A 27,584-nucleotide genomic window follows, 5' to 3' on the forward strand; every position below is an offset into this window, starting at 1 on the left:
CGTGAGAGGAGACAGGCGAAGGCTGCGGAGGTGTTCACTGGGCAGCCCACACGCTGGCGGGGAGGAAATAATTTGGGATTTCATACGCTGTTCATTAATATTTAATGTTTTATTATTTTTTTTAGGAGCATTTCAACTTAGTAGGGTGAAATCTATGCAGGACCGAAACTGCCACATTTACAAATATTTGCATAAATTCGGAATTGTCCCCAACAAATAAACCAATACACATAAAAAAGAGAGATGGGTACTAACTTACATTCAGTTACATTTACTTGAGTAACTTTTTGAATAAAATGCACTTTTAGGGGTAGCTTTATCACACTGTACTTTTTTTTTTTTTTTTTTTTTTTTACTTTTACGTGAGTCATATTATTTCTCATGTATGCTACTCTACCCACTGCGAGTAACTTCATAAATAAAGATCAAACTTGTTTTAACCAAAGAAATGCATCAGAGAGACAAAATCCTAGAGTTTGTGTTAAAGTGAAACTTCTTATTTGTGCACAGGTTTTGTTATTTAATGTAGTTGCTTTAACTGATTATTTTTTAATTATATTGTAAAATCTGTTGCTTCTGACATTGGATACTTTCACTGATTTGTAATTGTTTATTTTGAATGTGTGGATGAATGTTGTAACTGACACATAACTCTGCTTGGCCAAGACACTCTTTTAAAAGAGATTTTTTTTTAATCTCAATTAGACTTTTTCCAGGTTCAATCAATAAATAATGTGATTTTCTAACTGCTGAGCTCATTGAGCCATTTGGAGATCAAGAGATAAAAGGCAACTATTGTCATAGGAAGTACTTTGCACTGTTCTAACATACTTTATATATACATTAACTGCTGTATCGGCCGGAATTTAATTTGCAATGATGTTATTCTTTATTTTTTTTTTCCATTTTTGTCTTTAAAATACTAGAATTTGCACATAACCTTACATTTTTGTCTATCAGATCATTTCTAACTATATGATCAGCTGTTATGATTAGTTACTCAGTACTTGAGTACTTAAGTAATTTCTTGGCTGACTACTTACTTTTACTTGAGTAAAAATATTGTTGAAGTAGTGCTACTGTTACTTGAGTACAATTTTGGCTACTTTACCCGGTTCTGCTTAAAATGTACAAGTTAATGAAAAAATTATATTTATTAACATGTCTGTTTACAGTATCCATAGAAATCCAATAGACTGGGTCATTTAAATAATGTTGGATCATTTTTGTCACCAACTTATCAAACTGAAAAAAATAAACAGTATTTGATATTTTATAAAGGCATGGCTCATTGTTTTGCTGTATTTGACAAAAAAAACAAAAACAAAAAAAACCAAAAAAAAAAAACAGTTAAAAGGGTGAAGTTTGGTAATTTGGGACCCAGCTTCATTGATGTAGTCCAATACTTAAGATGATGATTTCTGGTTTGCTTCCATTTTACATTCTATTTGTGTTTATCTCTCTTATGAAGCTATTTGGTAATATTCCATGTCTTCCTTCTCACTTTCCCTAAATTACTCTGCACCCCTTCGCTTGTTCCACTACTTCCCAACTAATTTTCCCATTTTTTTCCCACTGCCCTTGAATTTTCTTCCTCTGGCTGGATTAACTCATTAGGAGAGGCGGCGTTCCTCTGGGATGCCCCCTTGGACCTGGCGCATGTGGTGGGAGACAAAAGCACTGTAAAAAAATCACATCACTGATGGACAAAGTCTCCCACCCATGCATGGAGCTGCTGCCAAGCTGCAGAGCTCTTTCAGTGACAGACTGCTGCATCCTAGATGCTCAAAGGAGCGCTTCCGCAGATCCTTCCCTTCCAGCTGGTGCTAGAATTTATAATCTCTGCTGCTTACAACAAACTCAATAAGTGTTTACAACATGCTGATGGTGGCACTGGTTCTGATCCGATCATGAATCATTTACACTGTCTCTCAGATGCTGATGTCAATTTGCTACTCTGGGTGTTGCATTGCAGTCATGCATATTGCATATTTTTCTCACATCGTTGTGTAAATCGGTTGCTTTATTCCTCTGTTTGATTTGAATATTTCATTTTAATCTGAATGTGCCACTATCAATAATTGTGCAATACTTTATCTTTATTTTTAACTTTCTGATAAGTTCATTCTCTGTTGGTTTTGAAATTAAGTTTAGATTAGCTTGTTTTTTTTTTATTACTGATCTAGTGTGTAACTCTGTCTATGTGTTTTTGCCACTATCATGCCTGAATTTCCCCATTGTGAGACAATAAAGTTTTTTTTTTTTTTCTGATCTTATCTTATCTGGCTGTCTGCATTCAGGATGCATTATTATGTATACACACATTCAATTGTGTCAAAGGAATAATTAAAACTAAATTAATATGTATTATGTATCCCACAGGTTACAGCTGCGTTAATCAATCTTTTTTAGAATAACGTTACTATACAACTGATAAAGCTTTCACACCACTGTCACTTCCTTCTGCTTGTTTCTTAAAATAGGTAAATATCAGTAACGTTGTGCACCTTTCCAATACCGACCACTTCCTCATCCCTGTCTCATTTCAAGCGGAAGAAAGTGGAAAAAAAAGTTGGAAGGGAAGAAAAATTATATACATGGTTAAATTCAAATCCTAAAATTGTGTTAGATACCTCCAAAACATCTGCCTCACCTTTTTTCCTTAACTGCAGTCCCATATATCATCAAAGACCAAAAAATGTTGCCGTTGTTTCTTTAAGTAGTCATCTTTAACGTTTCATTGAGATGGCACCAAATGAACATTCCAGCTTGAATTGAAAAGCAAGATCGATGGAAAAACTTGCTCTTGAAAAAAAACAAAAAACACAAAATTTCAGATAACACAATGACAACATGGATTTAATCAAAACAAGTCTCCCTAAACAGGCTTATTTTGTAAGTACAGATCGCCCTGATGGCAAGAAAAACGTTCAATAATTTCATTTACCTTTTAATGTGCTCTTGATGAGAACTTCAGTGGATTTTTTAAAAATAATAACAAATAAAGTAACCAACATGATTATTGTAAGAATGGGGGAAAATATAAGTGCCTTGAAACAAATGTGTTTCTCTTGTATTTCTTAGAATTTGTGTATTTTTGTGTGTTGGTACTGTCACAAGGATATTACTTGGTTAAGAATATAAGGTTCCTTTATTAAATCTCATCTACATGTTATAATGATGTACACCCCCCCCCCCACCAACGTGAAATGAAAATATAAACACTATATTTAAAATTTGACTGCAGTTGAAAAAACTTTGAATCAAAGTAATGAGTGTGTTAGAGAGCAAGAGGACTGAAAGCTCATTTGTAATACTAATGAAATGTAATTACACAGGTACCTGTACCTGTGTAACGACAATAAAATCGAATCTAATCTAATCTAATGTAATACTACAAATTTCATTTGTGTCAATAAGTAATCAAATTCCAGGGGTTTGATTACTTATTGAAGCTTCCTGGGGATCCTGTAGCTTGTTTATGTTTTGCACTTTTAGTATTGTTTATCCATAGATCCTTGTTTCTGTCATTAGTTTAGTTTTTTGTTTAGTATTTATGTTAGTAGTTTATTCTTGTATCTGTTAGATTCGGTTCCTGTGTTAGTCAGTAGTTTTGTTGGAGCTTTACTTTCTGCATGCCTGTCCTCAGTTTAGTTAGAGTATTCCTTCATATCTGGTGATTCTTCATCTTTCCTTTAAATTCAGTTCTCCCTCTTCTCCTGCCAGCTAGCAGCCCTCCTTGCCATGAATATTAATTCTTAGCTTTACCCTCAGCGACCCTAATGCAAACAGTTTTAAACTAACACTTATTTTCATGTTAATATTTCAAAGGACATTTTCAAAACAATATCAATAATAACCTCTGCTGCTGTGGTTCTTGTTTGAATAGCACCATGGTACGAGGGAGTGGGTCCCTTGTTTTGATCCCCAACAACAATCTAATTTGGTCCTGAAGCCAAAAAAGGAGTTGGAAATACTTTTGTGATCATTAAATGTCTTCTAAATCTTAAAACTCCTGATAACAATTGGACTGGTGCTTATTCCGATGGTGAGATTCCTGAAAGTTTCTGGTAAAAAAATTATTGATTATTTAAACTCTAAAACAAGTAATAAAACTACATTATCTCAGTGATGCAACTCTCTTCCCTTCCATGTCGAGGCAAACCCACTTGAAGAATACTGCTGACACCTAAAGGACGCGTCTTATCCATTATTACATAGCCAAAAACTGAAGACCTCTAAGATTTGAAAATTTAGTTGTTTTTTTTAATTGGCATGATATTGCAGATGCAATTAATTGCTCAGCCCCATGTGACAATTATAAAACAAACATTTCCAAGACAAGTGGAAATAGGATAATCATGAGAACAGACAACAAAGTCAACCTAAAGTCTCACATTCATCATGTTGAAACTCAGTTATCAAACATGTGGTGTCTGGGGCAATAATTATAAAACATATATATTCTGATTATTTATGATCTGGTTTACCACAAGTACGCTAGTAGGAGTGTTTCTGTTGAAATTGATTAAATGGGAACCCAAAGATATGTCCAAGCAGTTTAAACCACAGTTCAAAGAAATGGAGCGAAAGAAAGTCAGGCGAATTTTCACGGATTTATTTCATTTCACTATAGTTGGGTATTATAGCCTCTATTTTGTTTATTGATATTTTGTATATAACAAACAACAAATAAAAAGATTATATTTTATTATACAGGTAAAAAGTAGTTTCTGCAAAGGTTTAGCATTGTTCTCATGTGCATGTTCTCCTCCCTATAGCAGAAAGACATGAAGCTTTAGTGGTCTCTGTAAAACTGTCCGTAGTAGTGAATGTGTGGGTGCACGGCTGTTTGGACTGTGTCTTTTTTTCCTGAGCTGGACTGATGACCTGACCAGGCCAGGCGGTAACCCCTGCTTCTAATATACCTGAGTAACAAGTGTAATATGAAAGATATCAGGAAAACTATAATGGAATTAATATATTACCTTGTCTTCAGTTATACTGCATCACAAAGCTATAGCTTGAAGTGAGTGGGGTTGGAATTTGATAAGTAAACTGTATCCCTGTAAATGTCTTTAAGTATGATTTTGCTTATGTAGCTTCTTTAATATGCTTTATATTATCCCTGTTTAAATGTTTGAGATAAAGTAACAAGTGTAACAAAAATCCATTTTTTGCAATATTTTATGGAGGATTTAATGTTCCTCGTGGTCTACTATTTCGAAGCTGTTTGGATGTTTTCCTTTAATCTCCTCTTGTATGAACCTCATAATACGAAATCAGTTAAGGAGTTGTAAATAATAATAATAATAATAATAATAATAATAATAATAATAATAATAATAATAATAATAATAATGGAAAAACAACAGCAATGCTTCTAAATCCATTTGTCCAATTTCAGTGAAGTGTGACGCAAAAAAATCACTTGGCACATCGAGTAAAAAAAAATAAAAAATCAATGCAATAACAGCCTTTTTTAAATCCAAATTTTAATAAACAAATGCCCTGAGAACAAACTACTCTACATTCTGAAAAAATATATAATAATAATAATAAACCCATCATAAACAAATACATATTCCCAGCTCTTTAGCAGACATGTCATGGGAAGGAAAACTTTTACAATATGAACTTAGGTTTACTTCTACTGCAGCAACACTAGGGGGGACTACACAGCCGTAAATTGGCAGCTGGCTATAGCAAACTGTAATTTCTCAGATAGTACGGTTGCCCACACACTGCTTCCCTGCTTGAGACAGGGAAATAAATAAATAAATGAATAAATAGGAAAGTCTACATAAGGTTGGCCAGCCCTGCGTGTTTATGAATGGATCAGGGCGCATAAAAATATGTCACTACTATTAGAACACCCCTCTGCCAGAAGTGCGCACTGAGCTGTGTCTCTATCGCTCTAACTGCATGTGAATGCCAGGCACAGCTATGATTTTCAGTCCTGAGCCCTCCCTCAGAAGAGGAAGAACGGAAAGTTGGCACTTGGAAGAGACCTCTCTGCGTAAAAAGGAGCGACCCTGGCTTGTGTATTGCGCAGAATCTCTGCTCGCTTAATTTACAGAAGAGGGGCGCATCTCCAGCTCACAGGATGCGCTGAACGGTGCTGCATGGTTTTGGGCACGGAGGACGAAAAGTTGCGCAAAAAGCCCAACCCTGCGTCCGGGGAACCCCATTGTTTTGCAATTAGGCGAGTGGCACGATGTCGGCTCTACGGAGGAAATTTGGCGAGGACTATCAGGTTGTGAACACCAGCAGCAGCAGGACTTTTTCTGCGCCGGTGAAGAGGAAGCGGCAGCGCTTCGTGGAGAAGAACGGCCGCTGCAACGTCCAGCACGGTAACCTTGGCGGGGAGACCAGCAGGTACCTGTCCGACCTCTTCACCACGCTGGTGGACCTCAAGTGGAGGTGGAACCTGCTCATCTTCATCCTCACCTACACGGTGGCGTGGCTGGTCATGGCTTCCATGTGGTGGGTGATCGCCTACATCCGCGGGGACCTGAGCAACGGCGGCCACGACCCGTCCTACACGCCGTGCGTCGCCAACGTGTACAACTTTCCCTCCGCGTTCCTGTTCTTCATCGAGACCGAGGCGACCATCGGCTACGGCTCCCGCTACATCACCGAGAAGTGTCCGGAGGGCATCATCCTGTTCCTCTTCCAGTCCCTGCTGGGCTCCATCGTGGACGCCTTCCTCATCGGCTGCATGTTCATCAAGATGTCGCAGCCGAAGAAGCGCGCGGAGACGCTCATGTTCAGCCAGGACGCGGTCATTTCGCAGCGGGACGGAAAGTTGTGCCTCATGTTCCGAGTGGGGAACCTGCGGAACAGCCACATGGTGTCTGCGCAAATCAGGTGCAAGCTCATCAAGGTAGGCTGAGACCTCAATCCAAGGTGCTCCTTTTTTTTTCTTTTTTTTTTTTGCGCAATTCCAACTCTGGAGATGTCATTATCAAGGTAGAGACAAATTGCCTGTCACTTAGTTTGCCGCGACGGTGCTCATTAGCCTCTCAGGGAACGCCACAAGTCATGCATTGAGTTTCTATTCGTCTTAAAAATTGACGAAATTCCCCGAATGTCTATAATTACATCATACGATATATTTTAATGGCACACCATTCTACCCCCTGAAGATCTACTTCTGAGCTGAATTAATCACTGCGCTCTGCAGCTTTTCTTTCCCTTTAGTATAGAGCTGGTGAGGGTGCTGCCTGATGGAGTCCGGGTCATCAGAACCAATGCCCCCCCACTACCCATTAGGTGTTAGGTTTGCAAAACTATTCTCTCTGCATTTCCTATTTTAGAGCTAAAGGTTGCTGCATTTCATTGGGATTTGGTTTCAAAGGCTGTAAAGTTGCTCATGATTGTGAAGTGAAAGGAAAAATTACACACGCTCCTCAGTTTTTCCCTTCCAAACACAAATCTGCAGTGTTATGGTAAATGGTAAATGGACTGAACTTATATAGCGCTTTTCCAGTCATGCTGACCACCCAAAGCGCTGTATACTATAGCCACATTCACCCAGTCACTCTCATTAACGCGCACACATTTATACACCAAGACACATCTCGGTAGGCAACCTTCTGGTTGCCAGACGACTACTCAACCCATCAAGCCACAGTCGCCCCCACAGTTGCATGGCACTGCAGCCTCCTTGAGTCAATACTTTGTAGAACCATCTTCCACAGCAATAACCGTATATGTCTCACATAGCTTTGCACATGACAACTGACATTTATTCTTCTCCACAAAAGAAAGCTCAAGTTCAGTCAGATTTCATTTCAATGATCTGTTCACACAAATTTTAAAACCGTACTCCAGATTTCTCAATTGGATTCAGGTCTGGACTTTGACAGAACCATTCTGACGCACAGATTTGCTTCAATCTACAGCGGTTCATTGGAGCTCCAGCTGTTTGTATGAACATCTTTTCCAGGCCAAAGTCGTTTGTAACCCCCGGTAGAACCGCCCCAGGATTCCCAGCATCACGCTTTATTCACCCAATAAACTCTCACCAGCTTCTCTGACCCTGCAGAAGAAAAAGTGAATGATGTTGACCGGGTGATGTGGAGAGTTAGCTTTCCATCTGATGTTGGTCTTGTCTAACCAGACCTCTTTCTGCCTTGTTAGCCGTGCCACAACATGGCTTGTGACAACCTGCAAACAGCGCTTATCAAGGCTTTCTCAATGGATTCTCCCACCTGAGTTGTGGAGATCTGTGGCTCCTCCAGAGTCCCCCGTGGGTCTCTTTGATGCTTTCCTTTGCAGTTGTAGTTACGATATCAGGAAAATATGCAATATAGGTTAATGATTGTTAATGTTATGGTGATGATATGACTGAATACAAGGAATGAATAAGTAAAATCCTTATATTGGTTTTATTTATTTTTTAAATTCCCTCATTTGATATAATGTGCAGGCCCAGATGTAATGTTTAAAATTGTGAAAATCTCAATAGGCATTAATACCTTTGTAAGGCACTCCATATCCAGGTGTCCACACTAGATAATTATGCACCAAACAATGACTTTTTATTAAAAGAGCGAATCTATCTATCTATCTATCTATCTATCTATCTATCTATCTATATATATATATATATATATATATATAGCTGTATGCAATGAAAGCAGACCTCAAAGCTACATTTCCTGAACATTAAAAACCCTCCACGGGTCTGAAGCACAGAGAGCTGACAGCTAGAATGCGTTTTATGAAACGTTGTCAGTACTGAGGAAAAAAAAAAAAGAAGCTCAAGGATAAAAGCAAAGCTGAGGCGTCTTCTGGTGGCTGTGATAGAAGAGGAGGAACACACATGACAAGCAACTTCCCAACTGAAAACAAGTCGACTTCAGCAACGGAGGAGGGATTTTTTGCATCTTTTGCTTTCACCAGGGAGATGCATTTGTGCATTTCCTCGTTGTAATATTTGAGTAGTACTCAGTGCTCAAACGAAAAGAAATGCCCCTGCACGGATTCCCGCTGTAGCTCCGCTGTCCGAGCTGTTAACAGATGCCTAAAGGGGCCCGCGTTATTACTTATCGGAGTGTGATCTCATGTGGCTATTTTCTCCACCTTAAAGGGAGAGTTTCCAGTTAGAACAGCTTCTGCAGGGTTTCTTCTTTACTCTCCAGAGCTTACATGATATCATTTAGAAACCATTTCTTCTTTTTCACTCTCTGTTTCCTTTTTTCACATTTTCTTTAAGCTTTAGAATAAAAAACACACTGCCTGTTTAAGACCTTTGATTAATGAAGCGTTTATTCCTATGGTTTCAGCTCATTCTGAGATGGCGTACATTTCATTTTGTTATCGTTTCTTCTCTAATTAATAGCCTGGGCAGGCAAAGAAAAATATGGTCTCTTGATTGCACTTAACAACCCATCAAAGAGGACTAATCAGGGGGAAAAATGCACAATCGTCACCTTTTCTCCCTCCACAGAGAGAGGAGTAACTCTGGGACAGTTTTACGTTCTGTTGTTATTCTCTCTAAGTCTGGCCGTTACTGTTTTAAACGACAAACGAAGAATCATATATCATGTTGACATTATCTCTGTGAATTTACTATGTACGAAGTTTTAGCTTTTGTCCTTCTTTTTACTGAAGCAACCATTGTTGTTTTCAAGCTGCTGTGGCACTGTTGCAGATTAGATTCACAGGCAGATTTTCTTTGTTTTTAAATCTGCTCTGTCTTCCCTTTACCTCTTAGACTTAATGAACCTATATGACAAATCACCGTAGGAACTTTAATTTTTGTCTCTATTTGTTTCCCCTGACCTTACTCCAGTTTAAAATGCCCTTGCTGTTGTTTCAGATGCTGATTTATTAGATGTGAAACCTCTTATAGGGATTCAAGCATTCAATTAAATCATGGTTTCTTTCGTGGTCATTAAATTATTATTTTCGAGCCAATTTATGTGTTTAATTGTCTCTATCTAAATTGCTCCTGAAAAGCTCCAAATGCAGTTGTGCCTTCAGGAAAAGCTGTAAAAAATATCTAAATGTCTTCTTCCTCACCTTTTCTTATATTGTTATTTTATTACTCAAAGCCACAAAGCTCTCTGAAACAGATGCAATGATTTACAATAAACCAAGAGCCAATCAGAATTTTCTTCATATTCTGAAGTTGTATACATTATGCTGCATAAGGGTGACTCATCTCCCGATTATAACATCAGTTGCACGTTATGACAGTGTTTTGCTTTTTTACAACACCAACTCTTCCAAATCTTTGTCACTCAACAACCAAAAACTTATTTTTCGGGAGGATTTTCGATGAGAGACCAGAGTCAACCAGTTTCTAACTGTTAAGTGGAAACTATAAGCTACGTTGTTTGCATGCTGCATATGAAAATCTGAAAAGTGTGGAGTGCTTTTGTATCCACCCGCTTTTACTCTAATACCACAAAAAAAAAAAAAACATTACCGTTGCCGTTAGAGGTCACCTGATGAGAGGGTCTACCCATGTGTAATTTGATATCTCATTATAATTCCTGCTGTTCTGTGAAGGCCTCAGGGGTTCGTTGGAGATCATTAGCGAACAAACATCATCGCAATAAAAAAAAGGTACAAATCAGTAAGGTCAGAGAAAAAGTTGCGGAGAAGTTCATTCCAGGGTTAGGTTAAAAAGAACAATAGTTGAAACTTTTGACATCTCAAAGACCATAATCCCACCCATCATCTGAAAATAGAGTATGCCAAAACCTTAACTGACAGGTTAGGCAAGCTGCAGAGATCCACAGCCAATATGGAAAACTGTGGTGACAGGATGATTATTACTTGTGCACTCTATGAATCTGACCTTTATGGAAGCGGCAAGAAGAAAGGTATTGTTAAAACATCTATGAGAAGTCCATTGTGCAGTTTGCCACAAGCCATTTAGGAGACATGGCAAAGATGGGAAAGATGGTCAGATGAGATGAAATTGCTGAAACTGCCCTGGCAACCAGCCCTAGCCCACGGTAACACATGGTGGTGTGAGTATCTGAAATGATGGAAACAAGTATAGCCCAAGGTTATGGTCTTTAGATGAGCCAAACCGACAAGCAGCAATAGATGTTACTGCAAAGTGTTGAATCCCAAGGGCTGAACACAAAAGAAGGCCACACGTGTCAGATTTTATCCATTACAAAAATGAGACCACCATGGATGATTTGCTTTTGACTCCACAACTTTGCGTAGCATAGTAAACGTTAAAACACGGCGTACATTGCCAGGAAATAACACACAAACACTTTTGCAACAAATGCATCTAGTAACATAATCCTTAGGATCAATCAGATGGTCTTCTCAAAACCTTGTCTTGCATAAATAAGTGCAGCTGCTGTAAATCCCCGTAAATGCTGTCTAACTGTCGAGCGACACGGCAGAAACAATCAGTTACTGAGAAATTCAGGCTCACACGCAGGCTATAAATTCCTTAGAGGCCTGGATACTCAAGATTCTAGCAAAAAATAAAGTACTTGGAGCATATTTTGGTATAATATTTTACCTTTGATCTCATATTACTATTAGTGGGAAGAAAATATTCTGGTTGTTGGTATGTCTGGTGTTATAATTAACATTAGAGATAGCTGTGAGCTACTTAGTTTTCTCAGAATAGCTTCCTGGCTGACTGAAAAAATAGAACTTGTTCAGATCTTTGTTTTCTGTTTGCAATCGGCACCGTCTCTGCCTAGTTGTAAAAAAAGGCTGGTTCACCTGTGATTCTGAAGATCAGCTGGTGTTAGGTGTGTTCATACATGGTTATGCACCCTGACTTTTCCCAGCGTGGATAATCTTTGCTCTATTAATGATAGAAACGTTATGATGAAAGTGAATGACAAAAATCCAGAGAAATTTTAAACTTTGCAGCATACGATTCTGGTTCTCCAGTCTTAATGTAAATCTAATAAAAGAAGCAAAGAAATCTAATCAAAGCTATGAAAGCAGACACCCCTTCTGAGTATCCTCCTTTCCAGGGAATTATGTTTTATCTAATCCTAATGCGTTTTACATAATTTCACAAAAAAAAGTTGCAGTTGACGCCCTTTTTGTAAGATTCTGTGACAGCTGGCCTTTATTTGATACATGTCAGGCAGGAAAGGCAGCAGAGAAGGGGATGGCCTACAGTAAACGGCCAGGGCTGGGAGACAAGCCTGCATGAAAAAGCTGTTTTGAGGACTGACAGCTTCAAGTCCACGATGCACCTAATTTACCCGCTGAGCCACGCGGCACCTTGAGCCCCCTGCATTTGAACTGTTTCGAGATAATCACATCATGTAAATCATCTATGCGAGACGGAAAGGCTTGAACTATTTAAATGAGAAGCCACTGTTGCTAAACAATGGAAATCAACAAATCAAATGAGGATAAAGGAATAAAAAAAATACACAAACATTAAATTTACTTTTCCCCTTTTACTTTTATGCCACTAATTAGTTAACGGATTCCATCTGTGTGTGATTTAGTTTCAATATAAATTCAGCTGCTATGTTTCTGGTCTCAGAAGTCTGTTGGAGAACCTTAGAGAACAAACAGCGTCCTGAAGACCAAAGAACGTAGCAGACAATTCAGGGAGAAAACCGTGTGAAGTTTAAACAGGATAGTAGCCCATGAACACCTTCCAAAGGACTGTTCCATTCACCACATAAAATAGTAGAAATATGGCACAACTGCTAACCTACAACATGGCTGTCAACCTACACGGGCCCCAACAAGGAGGGCATCAGTCAGAGAGCCAAGAAGCATATGGCTACCTTGGAGGAGCTGCACAGATTCACAGCTCAAGTGGGAGAATCTGTTGACAGGACAACTGCTAGTCTTACACTCCACAAGCCTGGCCTTTTCTAAAAGAGCAAACAATGAGAATACCGGCTCTGAAAGGAAGCCATAAGATGTCCTCTTTCTAGTTTGCCACAACACAAGTGCTCCGTTCAGAGGAGACCAACACTCTTCCTGAGAAACATGGTAGCGGCAGTGTTCTGCTGTGTGGGATTGTCCTGTTTCCGGTTTTCCAGTGGTTTGAATTTTTGTGCCGTTTCTTGATTTTTCGTCACTATAGACGGATTAAAAGAAAAACTACTCGGCATTACAGCATGGGAGCAAAGAAGAGATCAGCTGAAGATGTGGGCAACATTAAAAAGTCCCTCGTGACAAGACACTTCTAGCAACTCCCCTTTTTCCTGATGTGTCCATCACTTGGGATGGAAACATCAATCACAACGGCTGCCTTCTGCTAACTATCAATGATCACGATGTCTGGTTGGTTGGCCATTACCATTATGTCTGTATCTGGAAGTCCCACAGGATCTTAGCTCTGTCGTTCTCCACCACCTTGGGAGGTGACTCCCATTTTGACCTGGGGTCTCCAGTTGGTATTCTGAACAGATGTTTCTGTACTCTATACTAGCCACTTGGTCATGGCGTTCCATGTATTCCTTCCTTGCTAGTGTCTTACACCCTGCTGTGAGATGCTGGATGGTTTCTGGGGCGTGGTATGGTAGATCTGGGCTTTTATTGCTCTGGTGCTCAAGGCCTGCTCCTGTGCTGCCATTATCAGAGCTTCAGTGTTGTCCTTCCGTCCAGACCTATCTAGTCATTGGTAGGATTTGGTCATATCAGCCACTTCTGCTATCTGTCGGTGGAACATTCCATGCAGGGGGTTTTCCTCCCAACAGTACCTTCTCTTCCAGCTTCTCTTCCAGCTTCCATTGTTTAAGACGTTCACTGAGCACTTCATCCCTTTGGCTGTTGCTGCTTTCCTTGTGGCCTCTTAGTGGCTACCATTTGCTTGTGGTATTCCAAGGTACTTATAGCTCTCTTCAACATCTACTATTCTTCCTTCTGAAAGTGCATTCCTCTCCGTGTGGATCACCTTCCGTCTCTTTGTCACCATCCGGCCACATTTCTCCAGCCCAAATGACATTCCTATGTCCCTGCTATAGATCCTGGTGGGGTAAAGTCAGCTTTATGTCATCCATGTACTTAAGGTGGCTGATAGTGGCCCTATTTCTGAGCCATTACCCATAGCCAGACTTGTTGATTATTTGGCTGAGGGGGTTAAGGCCTATTCCACATTTGATGTAGATTTGTGCAATTGTTTTTGCAGTCTAGGGCAACTGTTCTGGCAATATATATATATATATATATATATATATATATATATATATATATATATATATATATATATATATATATATATATATATATATATATATATATTTGTATGTATGTGCTTAATATTTGTATGTCTTAAATGTATAATTTCACTGTATTGTCTGATTGTCTGAGATTAATTATTAATCTATTCATTCTTTTTTCAGTAGGGACAGAGAAGCTTGTCAGAAGAAATCCTGTTAGGGGCTGCAAAAGACTTGAGATTCCAGCAGAAGGAAGCTTCTTGAAATATAAAAATGTTATGTGTTTTAATAACTGCAAAACGTTTAAACCTTTAGACATGTTTTGCCAAACCTAACCTGAACTGTAGCTATGTTTTTGCACACTATCCACAGTTTACTCACATTAATTCTGAACACCCCTAATTTTAATGGTAAAGGGATATATTTGTACTGGGATAGCTTGTGTCTCTTTGAAATACTCTAAATGATGATTATAATCGTGTTCAAATGTCAAAGGCTTTCTGGACTCCACTGATAACCTGTCATGTTTATTGCTCATTTGAAAATGTAAAAAAAAAATAATGAATGACTAAATTGACAAGAATGTATTATCTTGACTTATAAAACAACAACAGAAAAACAAAACAACAACATAGGAATGGCGTCTTTTAAGTGTGAATTTAATTGAATTAAAGTCTGTTTAATGTTCATTACATTCTAATTTGGTGCCCACACACAACACATTTAATTACCAGCAGAAATGCTGACTGCACATTCTATATTTTTCCATGCACGGGATCTTAAAGAGATAAAAGTCCTTGAATGTGCATTAATATTAACGCTGCTATTATTAATAAAACAGCAGAATGCGGAGGTGCACTAATCCCTGCAGCACTGGTGGTGCTATGTTTAAAAAAAATTCTGCATAAAAAAATACAAAGGAAAACTGAAGTGAATTGTGCTAAAAAGGACTAAAATACAAAGAAAGGGAGTGACAGCTGGGTGGTGCTCATCAGTGTCAGTAGAAGCTTGTCTCAGTAGGATGCAAAGACAGCAGGAGAGAGGAGACAGACATGCAGGAAGACAAGTCCACATTACTTGCAACATCTGGTACTGCCAAGCAAAGAAGGAAAGGAATGAAAAATAAAAATAAAAATGGAGAGACAAAGACAGCAATACCCGATCGGGCTTCAATCTCCCTTAGGAAATGTGAATGATACCTCCGATGCGAAGCGAACATTTGATGTATGCCCCCCGAAGCTGAGCTGAACGTTTAAACGTCAGCAGATTTCCGTCATTAAAGCCAAGGACACAGCTAAAACAACATGCTTATTTTGCCTTTCATCTACACACTATGTGTTTCTTTACGTCAGTGTCTAATCCTCACACACTCACAATGTTCCACTGTTGCAGGTGGAGGTGAATCACCGGGGATTGGCCCTGGTTTTTTCGCCACCTGACTCGGTAAATTAAACACTCCCTCCATATCAGGACCTCTTTCAAAGGCCATTAATTCATCCCCCTGTGGCACTGAGTGTTTAGCAGCAGGAGAAGAACACACACGGCTTCCTCCTTGTTAGACCTTTCAGTGTCAAATATGTTTATCTTTCCTTAGCAGAGGCGTATTGGTGTATTTTAGCTACACGAGTTTAGAAATAGAAATTTCACATTCATTGCTAAAATATCTTTAATCTGAATGCCAAATCAAATTAGTTTTCATTATCACTGATTTGCTCTGTTGATTGATCAAAAAGAAAAAGTGTAATAGACGTGGCTGGAGTATGCTTTTGTTTGGTTTAACAAGCTAACGAGAGAAAAAGTTTTCACAGGATACAGGAAGAAATATTGGATTTTTTTAGATAACCAATATTCATTGTTTTTTTTTTTTTTGTTTTTTTTAGCTTTAGAGCAAAAATAAAATTACAGCTGACATGATGCTGCCCCTTGTTTTGATTTATGAGCTAGCGTTAGCTCTAGAGCACAGCTAGCTGGTCGAGGAAGTTAGAACAGTTTCACCAAACATTATCCTGAAAGTCATTAGGTAGTTTATTCATTTTTTTTTTACCATAGCACCATACTATCTATTAGTATCTGATTTTTTATGGCATTATTTATCTGGTCACGATCTAAACCCATGTGTACAAAACATCATGCCATTATTCATTGACCAACAATAAATCCCAAAACGGAAAATAATTTGAACATCACTTCAGTTTATTGAGGTTTAAAAGCATTTCTGTACAGCTTTGTTCAGGCCTAAAACATTTCAGTCAGGTCAGCCTTTGACTAGGCCGTTGCAAAATATTTATAATTTTTGTTTCGGTTATTGTCCTGTTGGGTGCCCCACTAACAGCCAAGCTTTAGCAGTTGGACAGATAGCCTCACAATTGATTTTAGGATATATTTGGTACACTTAGGAGTTCTCATGTATGACTGAAGGACTGCCAGGTGCTAAGATCCTGGTCCAGTTTTATTAAAACATGGCCAAACATGTTCTTTTTGGTCTCATCAATACAAAGGGCATTTTCTTGAGGTCTGGTGGGTGCTTCAGATAATGTTTTGCAAACCTGTTTAGTAGTTTATGCTTGCTCTACTAAAAGTTGCAAATTACATCATGTGGCCCCCAAAAAAGACAGCACACCTCCTTAGGGACAAGGGTGTGTTCTGTTGTTTTGCCTGGTCATGCTCATCTATATTTCAGTAAAAAAACAAAAAAACTAAATAAAAAATCAGGAATGAGTGCTCAGCAGAACAGAATCAGCTGCAGGGTTGGGTCTAGGAGAATGTTTGCTTTTACTATGTATGGTCAAATGCAACCATCGACAGTTCATTCATTCCAAACTATTAGACAAACTGCTAAAACCACTTAAAGGTAAAGCTCATGAGGTAAAACTAGTTTACGGGGAATGTACTGCTATTCCTCTACAACTCTGTCTTTGTTATCACATCTTAAAAAGGTGATAGATTGTCAGTATATTAATATTTATTATTCAAAAGAAGAGCAGCAGTGATTTGTTATAGGTGGCAGTATAAAAGCCGACTCCATTCGTGCTGGTGTCATAACTCATTTGCAGAAGGAGCGCCGTTACTCTTTCTTACTAGCTTTAGCACATTAATCTCTGGGACACTGAACCCGTCTTCTTCCTGAACAGTATGATGGCTGGACGTTCGCATGGCGTATTACATCTTTTAATCAGACGAATGTGGCACGTTCAGGCATCTGGAAATTGTGCCCAAGGATCAACCAGCCTTGTTGGGGTCCACAGTTCTCTTCCAAATACTTTGATTTACTTGGATGTTTTCTGTCCATGATGTCACAAAAGGCGCTGCCTCGTTATACATCCACAGATGTGCCTCCGATGAAGTCAAATGTGAATTAAACCATCAGAACCATACAAAGTCATGCCACCATCGTCTGGGCTTTCCTACATTAATTAAAAGCATTGAAATTATGTTAAATAATTTGGAATTAAATGTTGGTGTATGTTAACTTCTCCATTTGAAGCAAGTACTCAAATCGTTTCTACAAATTTAGCTCTCCTTGTTCTGAAGAAGCAGTGGGTATATTGTGTTTTTTACTCACTACATGTAGCTATGTTGTTTAAACTGTAGGTTAACCTGAACTAAAAAAAAAAAAAAAGCCCACGTGCTGTCTGGTATAGTTACCTAAAGCAAAATGCAAACAAAAATGCTTCCAAAATGATTGAAGTTTGAGATGTTTAGCTTGGACTGAAGAGACTACACTGAGTGTTGATCTTCTGGAAGGTTTGAAGCATTGAAAAGAAGAAGGCAAGATGAACTCACCAGATTAATGAATTTATGAGCTTCACAGTAGTTAAAGACTCTCAGACTTCCTCTCTGGAGAGTTTGTTCTGACGGGAAGATTTACGCATTAAATCCACCAGACTGGGCTTGTATGTGACTTTTTCTGTCAGTTCCTCCTCAAGAGAGATAGCATTGTTCTGCAGCCAAAAAACAAGCCTACAATATTCTGCTAGAGTCCACTGTGCTGTCAGACATACCTAATTTCTATTGTTTATTTTACGAAAATAATCCTCAATAGATGCACAATCACTAATCTGATACATAATCAGATCATTGATTGTCATGGCTTTTCGTGGCTTTTCGTCAGCCTTGTGTTAATCGCGTTAAACAGCTGCCAGCCTTGCACTCTCAGTTTCTGATCTAACTTTAGTGGATGTGTAACATAGGCTCCATGTCTGCGCATTACAGAAGAAACAAACACTGATGCAGCGTGATGGGTGACACTTTCCCTCTCGAAGGCGAGCCAGGAATCTCTGGGCACAGACGTCTTCCCGTGAAATGTCACACCCTTCTGTCCTCAACATCGCTCTGAATACAAATGACAGCCTGTGTGCCATCTGTGGACCAAGTGTCTCCTTACTGAGGGATCCAGGAAAATGTATAAAGTTAAAATTAGGCGACAGAAAGAGGTTCTTGATTTTAGACAGGATTCCACAGCTTCATACTGCTGCAAACATTTCAACTGAGGTCAGATCTGTAAAAAAATATGCGATGGATGGATAGGTGGATATACAAACCTGACAAACAGATGGATTTGCCTAGATAGACAAATTTGACGGATGGATGATTGACAAATCGGATGGATGGAATCTAGTACTACAACTTTTTTTTCTGTACTGAGATATTTTCCAGCTCTGGATAAATTTGGGGGAAAAAACAAAGTGAAATTCCACACTTTTCTAGACTCTTTAAAGGAGCAGTAAGTAATAGGGACACCTAGTGGTGGGCGATATATCGAGTATACTCGATGTATCTCAAGTTTTCCTCTGCGCGATAGTTAAAATCACTTTATCGCGACCATCGCGTGAAAATTTTCATGGCAAATTGAGCCGCTGTATTTAATTAACTGTGAGTTTAGTTTTTCCCACATGCTGTGAACGCATCACTCGCTCCTCCTCCAAACCAGAAACGCTCTCGTGCGCGCACACAACAACGAACCCGTGTGCTTACTTAACGTTGACGAGACAGCGAGAACTATGGCGACAGCGAGCTTTTCAGGCAGTGGAAGGATGTCGAACAAAACGCAGTAATTTGCAAAACATGCCATAACACCATTGCCACAAAAGGAAGCAGTAGCACAAATTTGTTCCACCTAAAACGTCATCCAGTGCAAAATTCGAACTCCGCGTGTCGAAAAAAAAAATGGCTAAAATAAAACATTTTAAATTAATTTTTATTTTGCAATCAATTTTTCAAACAAAAAAAATTGACACATTCATATGAGATATACCAATGCAACTTTAGCCACTATTTGGCTAAAAACATTTGTTATTCAAGGTTATTTGAACATATCGCGATATATATGGTGTATCGTGATATAGCCCAAATATATCGGGATATTAGATTTTCTTCATATCGCCCACCCCTAGGGAGACCTAGTGTTTCAAATCCAAACAACACATACATAATGCCTGCCAGGGAGAACAGCCATTTCCTCAACTGTCTGTTGCTGCTGTAAATCCATAGATTTTATACTTACAAAGGACAGGTCTATGATGTTGTATTCTGTTCTATTTCTGGTCTGTTTCTCTTACTGGCTTCCACGTTGTCAGAGTGCTGCTCTTTTGCCAAGATAAAATAACAAATGCTGCGCTCTGTGTTGGAAACCCTGGGAACTCTCATATGATTGGCTCAGGAACCAGGAAGTAAACACAGGCTACAAACTACACCGAAGTAGTTCTATACTGTACCTTTAGGTTTGAAAGGAGAAAAGCTTGACTAAGACATTGCTGATGGAGACGACCGATTGTTTATAGGGAATGTTCCATCCCGGGTGACAAGTGAGAATCCATCCATCCATGCATCCATCCATCCATCCATCCATGCATCCATCCATCCATCTTCTTACTCGCTTTATCCCTCATGGGGTAGCGAGAGGTGCTGGTGCCCATCTTCAGCATTTTCAATGGACGAGAGGCGGGGTACACCCTGGACAGGTCACAAGTGAGAATGATTTTGGCTAATTTTGCAGCAAATTTCTTACTTATTGCTCCTTTAAATTACCCGCACAGAGGAATATTCACTAACAATCATCATCAGAGGGGCTGCTTTGTCGTGGTTTTGATTTACACACGTCAGCTTTGATGTTGTTACTGATTTATGTTTAATTACAGCTTTCACCTTTTAATGAAAAAAAACAAACACTTTGCTCTTGATGTATTTTTAACTCATGACACAAATAAAAGGCTTATAATTAGCAGAAAATCAATGTGATTGCACTGCTTGTCGTCTCATACTCCTGTAGTTTAGTCAGTATGTTTTTCTTGACAAATAGTGATCTTGTCTTTGACGTCACAACATAGGTTTTTAATGTTGTGCAAATGGGTAATGAAGATATGTTCTAAAAATAAAAGATCTGCTCAGTGAGCATTTTTCAGAGTGAGATAGAGATGGACAACTTTAAGTAATAGAAAATAAAGCTTTGGTACTGCTGCAGCCCCTGGATAACTGTTGTAGCAAAGTCAGTCCTCTTATATTACAAAAAAGATTTTTGTTGACTTGCCTGATTTGATGCGCTGATTCTCAGTCTATAAAATCTGTAGGCCTGTTAAAGCCAACTGGGCGCAAATAAAATCTCAGTTTTCTCTTAATTTTCATCCTCCTCCTCGGTAAGAGGGGTTAGGTGGGGGGAAAATGCCGGACTGCTACAGCTTCTGCACGTTCATTGGACTCATGACATCTGCGACTGAATAAAATAACTCCCTCCACACTTAATCTCTGTCCCTAAATACAAAAAGGAAATTACCTTCTCATAGCAATTTCATGCACTTTTAACGCTTCCCTCTCCAACCGCCAGGTACGGTAAAAATGTATAAATAACTGAAATAAAACACAGGCATGGACCAAAACAAGGTCTGTCTGTCAAAGTGGCCTTGTGTTCTGAATGGCTGTCACCCATAGAGTTACAGAACACAGAAACTGGAGGCAGCTTTCTGGAAAAGCTCATTCAACTGTCTTCTTGTCCTTTCAGGTATGATCCTTGTCTATGAGGCCCCATTAGTAGAGTGATGCTATTTAAATCAGTGTTGTCAATTGGATGCAGGAGAAGCTAACAATATATTGGGCCATGAATCTCTTAGTCTTTTGTTTGTGTTTCAGTCAATAATGTGTTTTTGTTCATTTCTGTTGCTGTATTTCCTGTAGAATATTCCTGTTGGGAGAAGTTTTTGTCCTTATGTTTGAGCTTTACTTTGGTAGTTTTATCAGCAATCACCTTTTTTCATGAAGCTTGAATTAGTGGCTGGTTTGGCATAGCTCCATATAAGAGCCAAACATTGAGTTCCTGTCAGATTTCAACACACACTCATAATTGACGTGAGCGTCAAATTAATTTTGGTTGTTTAGCTATTTAGAAGCACATTACATTTCTTTAGGGGGAGTAAAAATAACTCAAAGATTTAGTACTATACCCATAAATCTCAATCATGTGTTTTTCAGCTCCCTCGGTATGATGCTACCGTCACTATGCTTAACAGTCGGCACATTTTTCTTAGATTAGAACATCTGGAATTCACTCCTTTAAACAAACTTTATTGTCCATCTAGTTTAAAGATGGAGATTTGTCTTTGGTATCTGGCAAAATAAGCCCCCATGCAACATACACAGAATAAAAGAAACAAATCACACTGGTAAAACACTACATCCAAAGGAAAAGACCATTTTAGCCCAACCATTTTCTCTACTGACCAAAAAAACCTTCTCTCCAGAAAGCCAAGCGCTCAGTCTTACTTGAAAGTGTCGATTTTAGAGGAGGGGCTTTTGTAGATAATGGATTTTGCTTCATAAATGATGGATTATTAACTCAAGCAATCCATAAGCTAGTTAATTCTACTTCTGTATTAAAGATCATATCATTCTAAATAAATAACATTTTATTTACATCAGTGCCAAAAATCTCTCAAAATTGTATCTGAAGGATTAAATTCTCTTTGTCAAGGAGGCTAAATGGCATACTTCAGAGAAAGGAATGGGAGGAATCTATTAAAATATATTTCTTCTCAGAATCACAATATTGACACTTTTAAGGTCATAATGAAGGTGTTTTGCTCAAGTTTTTTCTGCACTGGGTCAGATTTTGAAGCATTCCCTAATGCTAGAGCACCCACTTGTTGCATGTGTCTCTGTGGACCTTGACTTTGGTGATCCAGAAGGTTCTGGTCCATGCTAGGCTTGAGGCTTGGTGGTCCCCGAGTTGTTGTTGAACTTGCTAACCAGTTTCCTTTCACAAGAGGGTGACAGTTTGGATCAGACAGTTAAAATTTGATGTTCCAACGGGAGAACAGTTTTAAATGTATCTAAACCTGATTCAGGATGAAAACTAGCATTAAGCTTCTTAGACCTTCCCAAAGCCCTGGCTTGAACCTTGTTGCAGATTTGTAGACATTGCTTAAAATCTACCAGTTTTTCCAATAAAGGAGGTCAAATATTTATCTAGAATTGAGCCAGGACTTTGTTGATCCATACGAAAAGACGAAAATTCTAGCTTCTCTGCCACTCGCTAAGAGACATTCAACCAAGTATGAGTGCTGGTGTATATATGAACATGTATGTACATATACTTCCAGAAAACTGTTAAAGTGTGGAAAACCTGAGTTCTTTTAAATCAAGATTAAAAACACATTTGTTTAGGACTACTTTTGACTGTTCTAGTTAAACTGTCCTACTGAAACAGCATTAGTTCAACTTTTTTAGTCCAACTGTTTATTGATGTTCTATTTTGCTTCTACATTTTATTCCTACTTGCTTATATCTTGTTTTATTTTCCTGTATTTTAATCATGTAAAGCACTTTGCATTGTCTTGCATTGAATTGTGCTATCCAAATAAATTTGTCTTGCCTTGCCTATGTGAAATTTTGCCTGTGTGCATTGGGGAAAATCCATTATACATTAAAGTTGTGGGCTCAATTTTTGTTTGTAAAAAATCATTGCAACTGTTTGTTGTTATTCTGCCATTGGTGAAAGATAATGCAGCATTAAAATCCCAAAGTTTCAGGGATAGTCATGCCCATGAGCAGTTTCTGTAAACTTCTCACAATAACTGGTTGAGCTGTGTGTTTATTCAGTTTATTTTTAGCGATATTTACTGTCTAAAGAATTCTCAGATAGATATATCATTTATGGTCAATAAAAAAATATTTTTAACCCCCCAAACATGTGAATCATTTGTGCTTGCAGTCTAGACAGACCCCAGAGGGAGAGTTCCTGCCCCTGGACCAGTGCGAGCTGGACGTGGGTTTTGGCACGGGGGCGGATCAGCTTTTCTTGGTGTCACCTCTCACCATCTGCCACGAGATCAACACCAACAGCCCGTTCTTTGATCTCTCCCAGCGCTCGCTCATGAACGAGCAGTTTGAGATCGTCGTTATTCTAGAGGGCATCGTGGAAACCACAGGTGGGAGCAAAAACTTACATTTTAACTTCTGTCTTTTTCACCATTACATTTGAATAAGCGCTCCTAATCTCTTGTTTCATGAACCTTTAGCTTGTGGCACAGAGCTCCCTCTCAGCAATATGAAATATTGAAGAGAATGTTTAATTTCATGGCTTTAATTATTCAGTAGCACAAGCTTTTATCCATCATGGCTGTAGTTTTCATGTCTCTTTCTCCCTTCTCCCTGAAGCAATTCGCTACCATTCATTTCCCCTCCATTTTTGGCTTTCTGTACTTATCTGCTTTTCTTTGTTTCTTTTCTGTCTTGTTTGCCTTTTAAACAATGATCTGCTTTGTGACTTCTCTTTGTAGGTATGACATGTCAGGCAAGGACATCCTACACCGAGGATGAAGTCCTGTGGGGCCATCGCTTTCTCCCTGTCATGTCTCTAGAAGAAGGATTCTTCAGAGTGGACTACTCCCAGTTCCACAACACCTTCGAGGTCCCCACGCCTCCCTACAGTGTCAAAGAGCAGGAGGAGAAATCCCCTCTGACGTCACCAAACCCTGTACCCATTGCTCCCACACTTTCCTCCCCCCTGCTGGGTAACAGACCAGGCCGCCGGGAGAGGCTCCTGTCGGCCGACCACGCGGAGCACCCGGAGGACCAGGCCTCCAGGCTGCCCAGCAAACTCCAGCGGATGAGCTCCACCAAGGAGGAGCACCTATGGAGGGCGCTGAAGACGGGGACGGCCTTGCCCGGGGGTAAAGCCTGCAGCACAGGAGACCTTTCGCTCAGCATCCAGCGGCTTAGGTCCAGCTCCATCCCGGCTGTGAGGCAAGGGCAGGCTGAGGAGCAAGTCAAGCTCCTGTCCCTGGATCTTGACGCGGAGGAAGGCGATCTGCTGAAACACAGACAGCCAGCAGCAATTAGCACCGTTGCGGCCGCAACACCAGCGCCGGTCCCCTTCCCCTCGGCGGGGAGTCGGCCAGAGAACAGTCTACCCGCAAAGCTGCGCAGAATGAACGCTGACCGCTGATAAAAACTGTAACAACTCAAACAGGCTTGAAGGGCATTGCAAAGAAACAAAGACTACTGTGACCTAGGTTTTCTCCGCCCCCCCCCTCCCTGCAGCTTTTGTTCTTTACCGTTAAATGCAATCTCTTTACTAAGCTGTTGATTGCCACAAATAGGACGATGCCAATAAGCCATCCATCCGCTCAAACTGTGAGTCAGTTTTGATAGATCACCATCTGTGCCCCCCCACAGACTTCTAACACTTATCTCTGTGTGCTTGTTTTTTTTTTTTTTTTTCTACACAGTTACACCACATGCTCTATTATCTTCACGAACTGCTGTACTTTTTTCTAAGTAAATAAGCAGAACTGAGCATTTGCTAAACCTACTCCCGAACCGCTGATTGACCAGGCACAATTTAGCAAACGAAAAATGACAAAAGAGGGGAATGAGCAATTAACATTTTAATTAACAGTGAGTTGGTAACGTATTTATTTGCAGTCTTGTTTTTATACTGACATTTTTTTTGTTTTTCTGTATTCAACCTTTAGAGTTAGCCTAACTCAGGATTATATAAGTAGCCATTACTGGTTGTACTCATAATCATTTATGAGCTACACCTTCAGAGACAACCAGTAGTTACCAGAACTTTATTGTTGAATTGTTAGTTCAATCGCAAACTATGAAACGGACTTAATGCGCTTGATCAACTTGGTCTTTTCTACTCAGTGGCCTGTATAAAGGGCTAACATTTGTGCTCCAAGTCCAATTCTAAATTTATGTTTCCTAGTGTTACCTTAGAAAATCTTGCTTTACTGCCCTAATGCAGAAAATCAGTTTAGCTACTGCTTAAATCAATGCATGTGCCTCTTATCTCTTATCTTTGCAGCAGGAAATTCCAATCATTCAGGATAAAAAAAAAAATAAATAAACATAGAAATGCTAATTATGCTTACCCTAGCATAATTAATTGGCTAACATAAAACCTGTTGTCATGGCTCGCCATTTCCTTTGACACATTTGTGTCACTTTGCAACTTTTTTTTTATATCTTCCCACACTGTGAAAATTACACCCTGAGTGGTTAGCGTAAAAGCAGCACCGTGTAACTTTTAGCCACTCAGGGGTCTGGAGGCCACTAGCAACACTGCACTGTCACAAAATTAAACAGTCTCCTCTGTTTTTTGGAATCAGATAGCAGACCACTTTGGACCAGCGGAATGAAGGACATGGAGTTACTTGTAAAGAAAAGGCCACGTTCACCCCAGAGAACCACAAATATTTCTGATCAATTCAGCAACAGAGCCGACCCTCTTAAATTACAAGTTTTTGAGAAGTGCATCCTGAACGAAGCATCGATATAACCCAAGTGCTGTATATTGACCTGAAAAATAATTGTACATCTATCAAATTAAACTGATACTTGAGTCAAGACTAACACAGTGTTGCTTTAAGATACGTTGGAGAGCAGTACGCCATCCCTTTACAGCCCATGACAGGCCCCAAAACTCACAACTAATAAATGTACACTGTGACTCTAATGTACAATTAAATTAGATGTAATGAAACTACTGAGAACACAAGTCATAAATAATTTATGCAGAAAATAAGAAATCAGCTATAATCAAACAGCATTTTTTGTTATATAAAAGAGTTCAGCTTGCAAATCTGCTGCTATCATTGCTGTAAAGTGCACATGCACAGCATAGACTGGTGCTAGGTTGAGGGAGTTATGATATATTGTTACGTTGTTTTCTAAATCGGACTATTTTACACCTCCATCTACAGAAAAGAGCAAAACAATACAGCGATGAAAGAACAAGTCTGGGCACTTTGATCATTTACTTATTGTGTTAATACACAAATATGGTAACGACTGCACTTTTATTTATGGTGTGTATCATTTATACTCAAAACTTAGATCTTCTGAGTTTAAGGTTGGAAAAATCAGCTGGAACGGCCAATGAATTGGGAATTGGAGTCCCAAAATGAAAATGGTTGCCATACACAAAAAATTTAGTGAAGAATAAATGGTTTCATTTCTGTTGGTTGTATCTCATTAATCCTGTGGCATTAATAGGAATGTACAACCTCTATTAGTGAACATGTTCCTTTAGAGTTTGAATGCACAGGCTGTGAACACAGCATTATAGGCATGTTTGTGACCTTGCTTTTTTTAAAATGACGACTTTCATGTTTTGAAGTCATGTAGCCCTTGTAAGATGCCATTAAATGCTTTGTTTTGTGATGTGTTTAAAATAGAGCTGAAAGCTTAACTACTTTAATGGTATTGACTTTTTAAAGTGTAAATTGAACGCTGTTCTTATCAATAAATTTTGGCTTAGATCCTTTTAAACTTTGGCACCATTTTCTACATTTCTACAAACACTGTTCTATTTAGACATAATTTTGACACTTATTCCGGTAACCTGTCAACATAAAAGCATTTGAAATAAATAGGGGAGCAGGGTTCAGTCATTTATATTTAGTTAATAAATTACTAGTAAAATATCAGGTCAAGCCAGACAGGTTACCTTGTGGTATTCACTACTTTTTGTACATGGTTGCTATTTTAAGTCTTGATTTAATCTGTTTTGTCAAGTTTGAACAACTTTAACTTCTTGGCACAGTACATCACCATAGAATGGTAAAATACATTAGGGGAATTTAAATCTGATCCCCTGCTGATTTTGCTTAAGTTTCATTCAAATAAAGGCAGTCTCCAATTTCTTTTGGTAGTTTTATTTTAATGACATGAGAATACCAATGAAAAATTCTGAAAAATTTTTTAGAATTAAGTGAAACATATTCCATTAAAACCAAACAGAATATTCGTTCTTACAGATTATTTATGCCCTCATGTTGCACACAAATCAATCAATGTAGCATTTACAGATGCTCTGGAACTTAAACTTGAGATTAAAGAACTAAGACATCAGGCACAAGATATCGGATCCGCACAAGACTGGAATGAGCTCTAAGATCATCAATGAGAAGGTTGAAGTGATAATTGGGAAACGGATGAAATACAAAAATT

The 27,584-nt window shown here is 38.9% G+C and overlaps 1 protein-coding gene across 1 annotated transcript; it reads left to right on the forward strand.

Moving 5' to 3' along the window:
• The first annotated feature begins 5,519 nt into the window (after nucleotides 1–5,519).
• On the forward strand, nucleotides 5,520–26,903 carry LOC105939406 (G protein-activated inward rectifier potassium channel 1). The gene is made up of 3 exons (XM_012881545.3): nucleotides 5,520–6,886; nucleotides 23,335–23,551; nucleotides 23,903–26,903. The coding sequence occupies exons 1-3, from the start codon at nucleotides 6,218–6,220 to the stop codon at nucleotides 24,568–24,570; spliced, it is 1,554 nt and encodes a 517-aa protein (XP_012736999.1). The 5' UTR covers nucleotides 5,520–6,217; the 3' UTR covers nucleotides 24,571–26,903.
• The last annotated feature ends 681 nt before the right edge of the window (nucleotides 26,904–27,584 follow it).

The sequence above is a fragment of the Fundulus heteroclitus genome, chromosome 10 (genome assembly GCF_011125445.2).
Source record: "Fundulus heteroclitus isolate FHET01 chromosome 10, MU-UCD_Fhet_4.1, whole genome shotgun sequence".
Lineage (NCBI taxonomy): Eukaryota > Metazoa > Chordata > Actinopteri > Cyprinodontiformes > Fundulidae > Fundulus > Fundulus heteroclitus.

What these genes read in the sequence shown, in the direction of transcription:
- LOC105939406 (XM_012881545.3), top strand. Translation starts at nt 6,218, where the DNA reads ATGTCGGCTCTACGGAGGAAATTTGGCGAGGACTATCAGGTTGTGAAC. An exon ending in TCAGGTGCAAGCTCATCAAG is followed by an intron (nt 6,887 to 23,334) that starts GTAGGCTGAGAC and finishes TTGTGCTTGCAG; the next exon opens with TCTAGACAGACCCCAGAGGG. An exon ending in GGGCATCGTGGAAACCACAG is followed by an intron (nt 23,552 to 23,902) that starts GTGGGAGCAAAA and finishes TTCTCTTTGTAG; the next exon opens with GTATGACATGTCAGGCAAGG.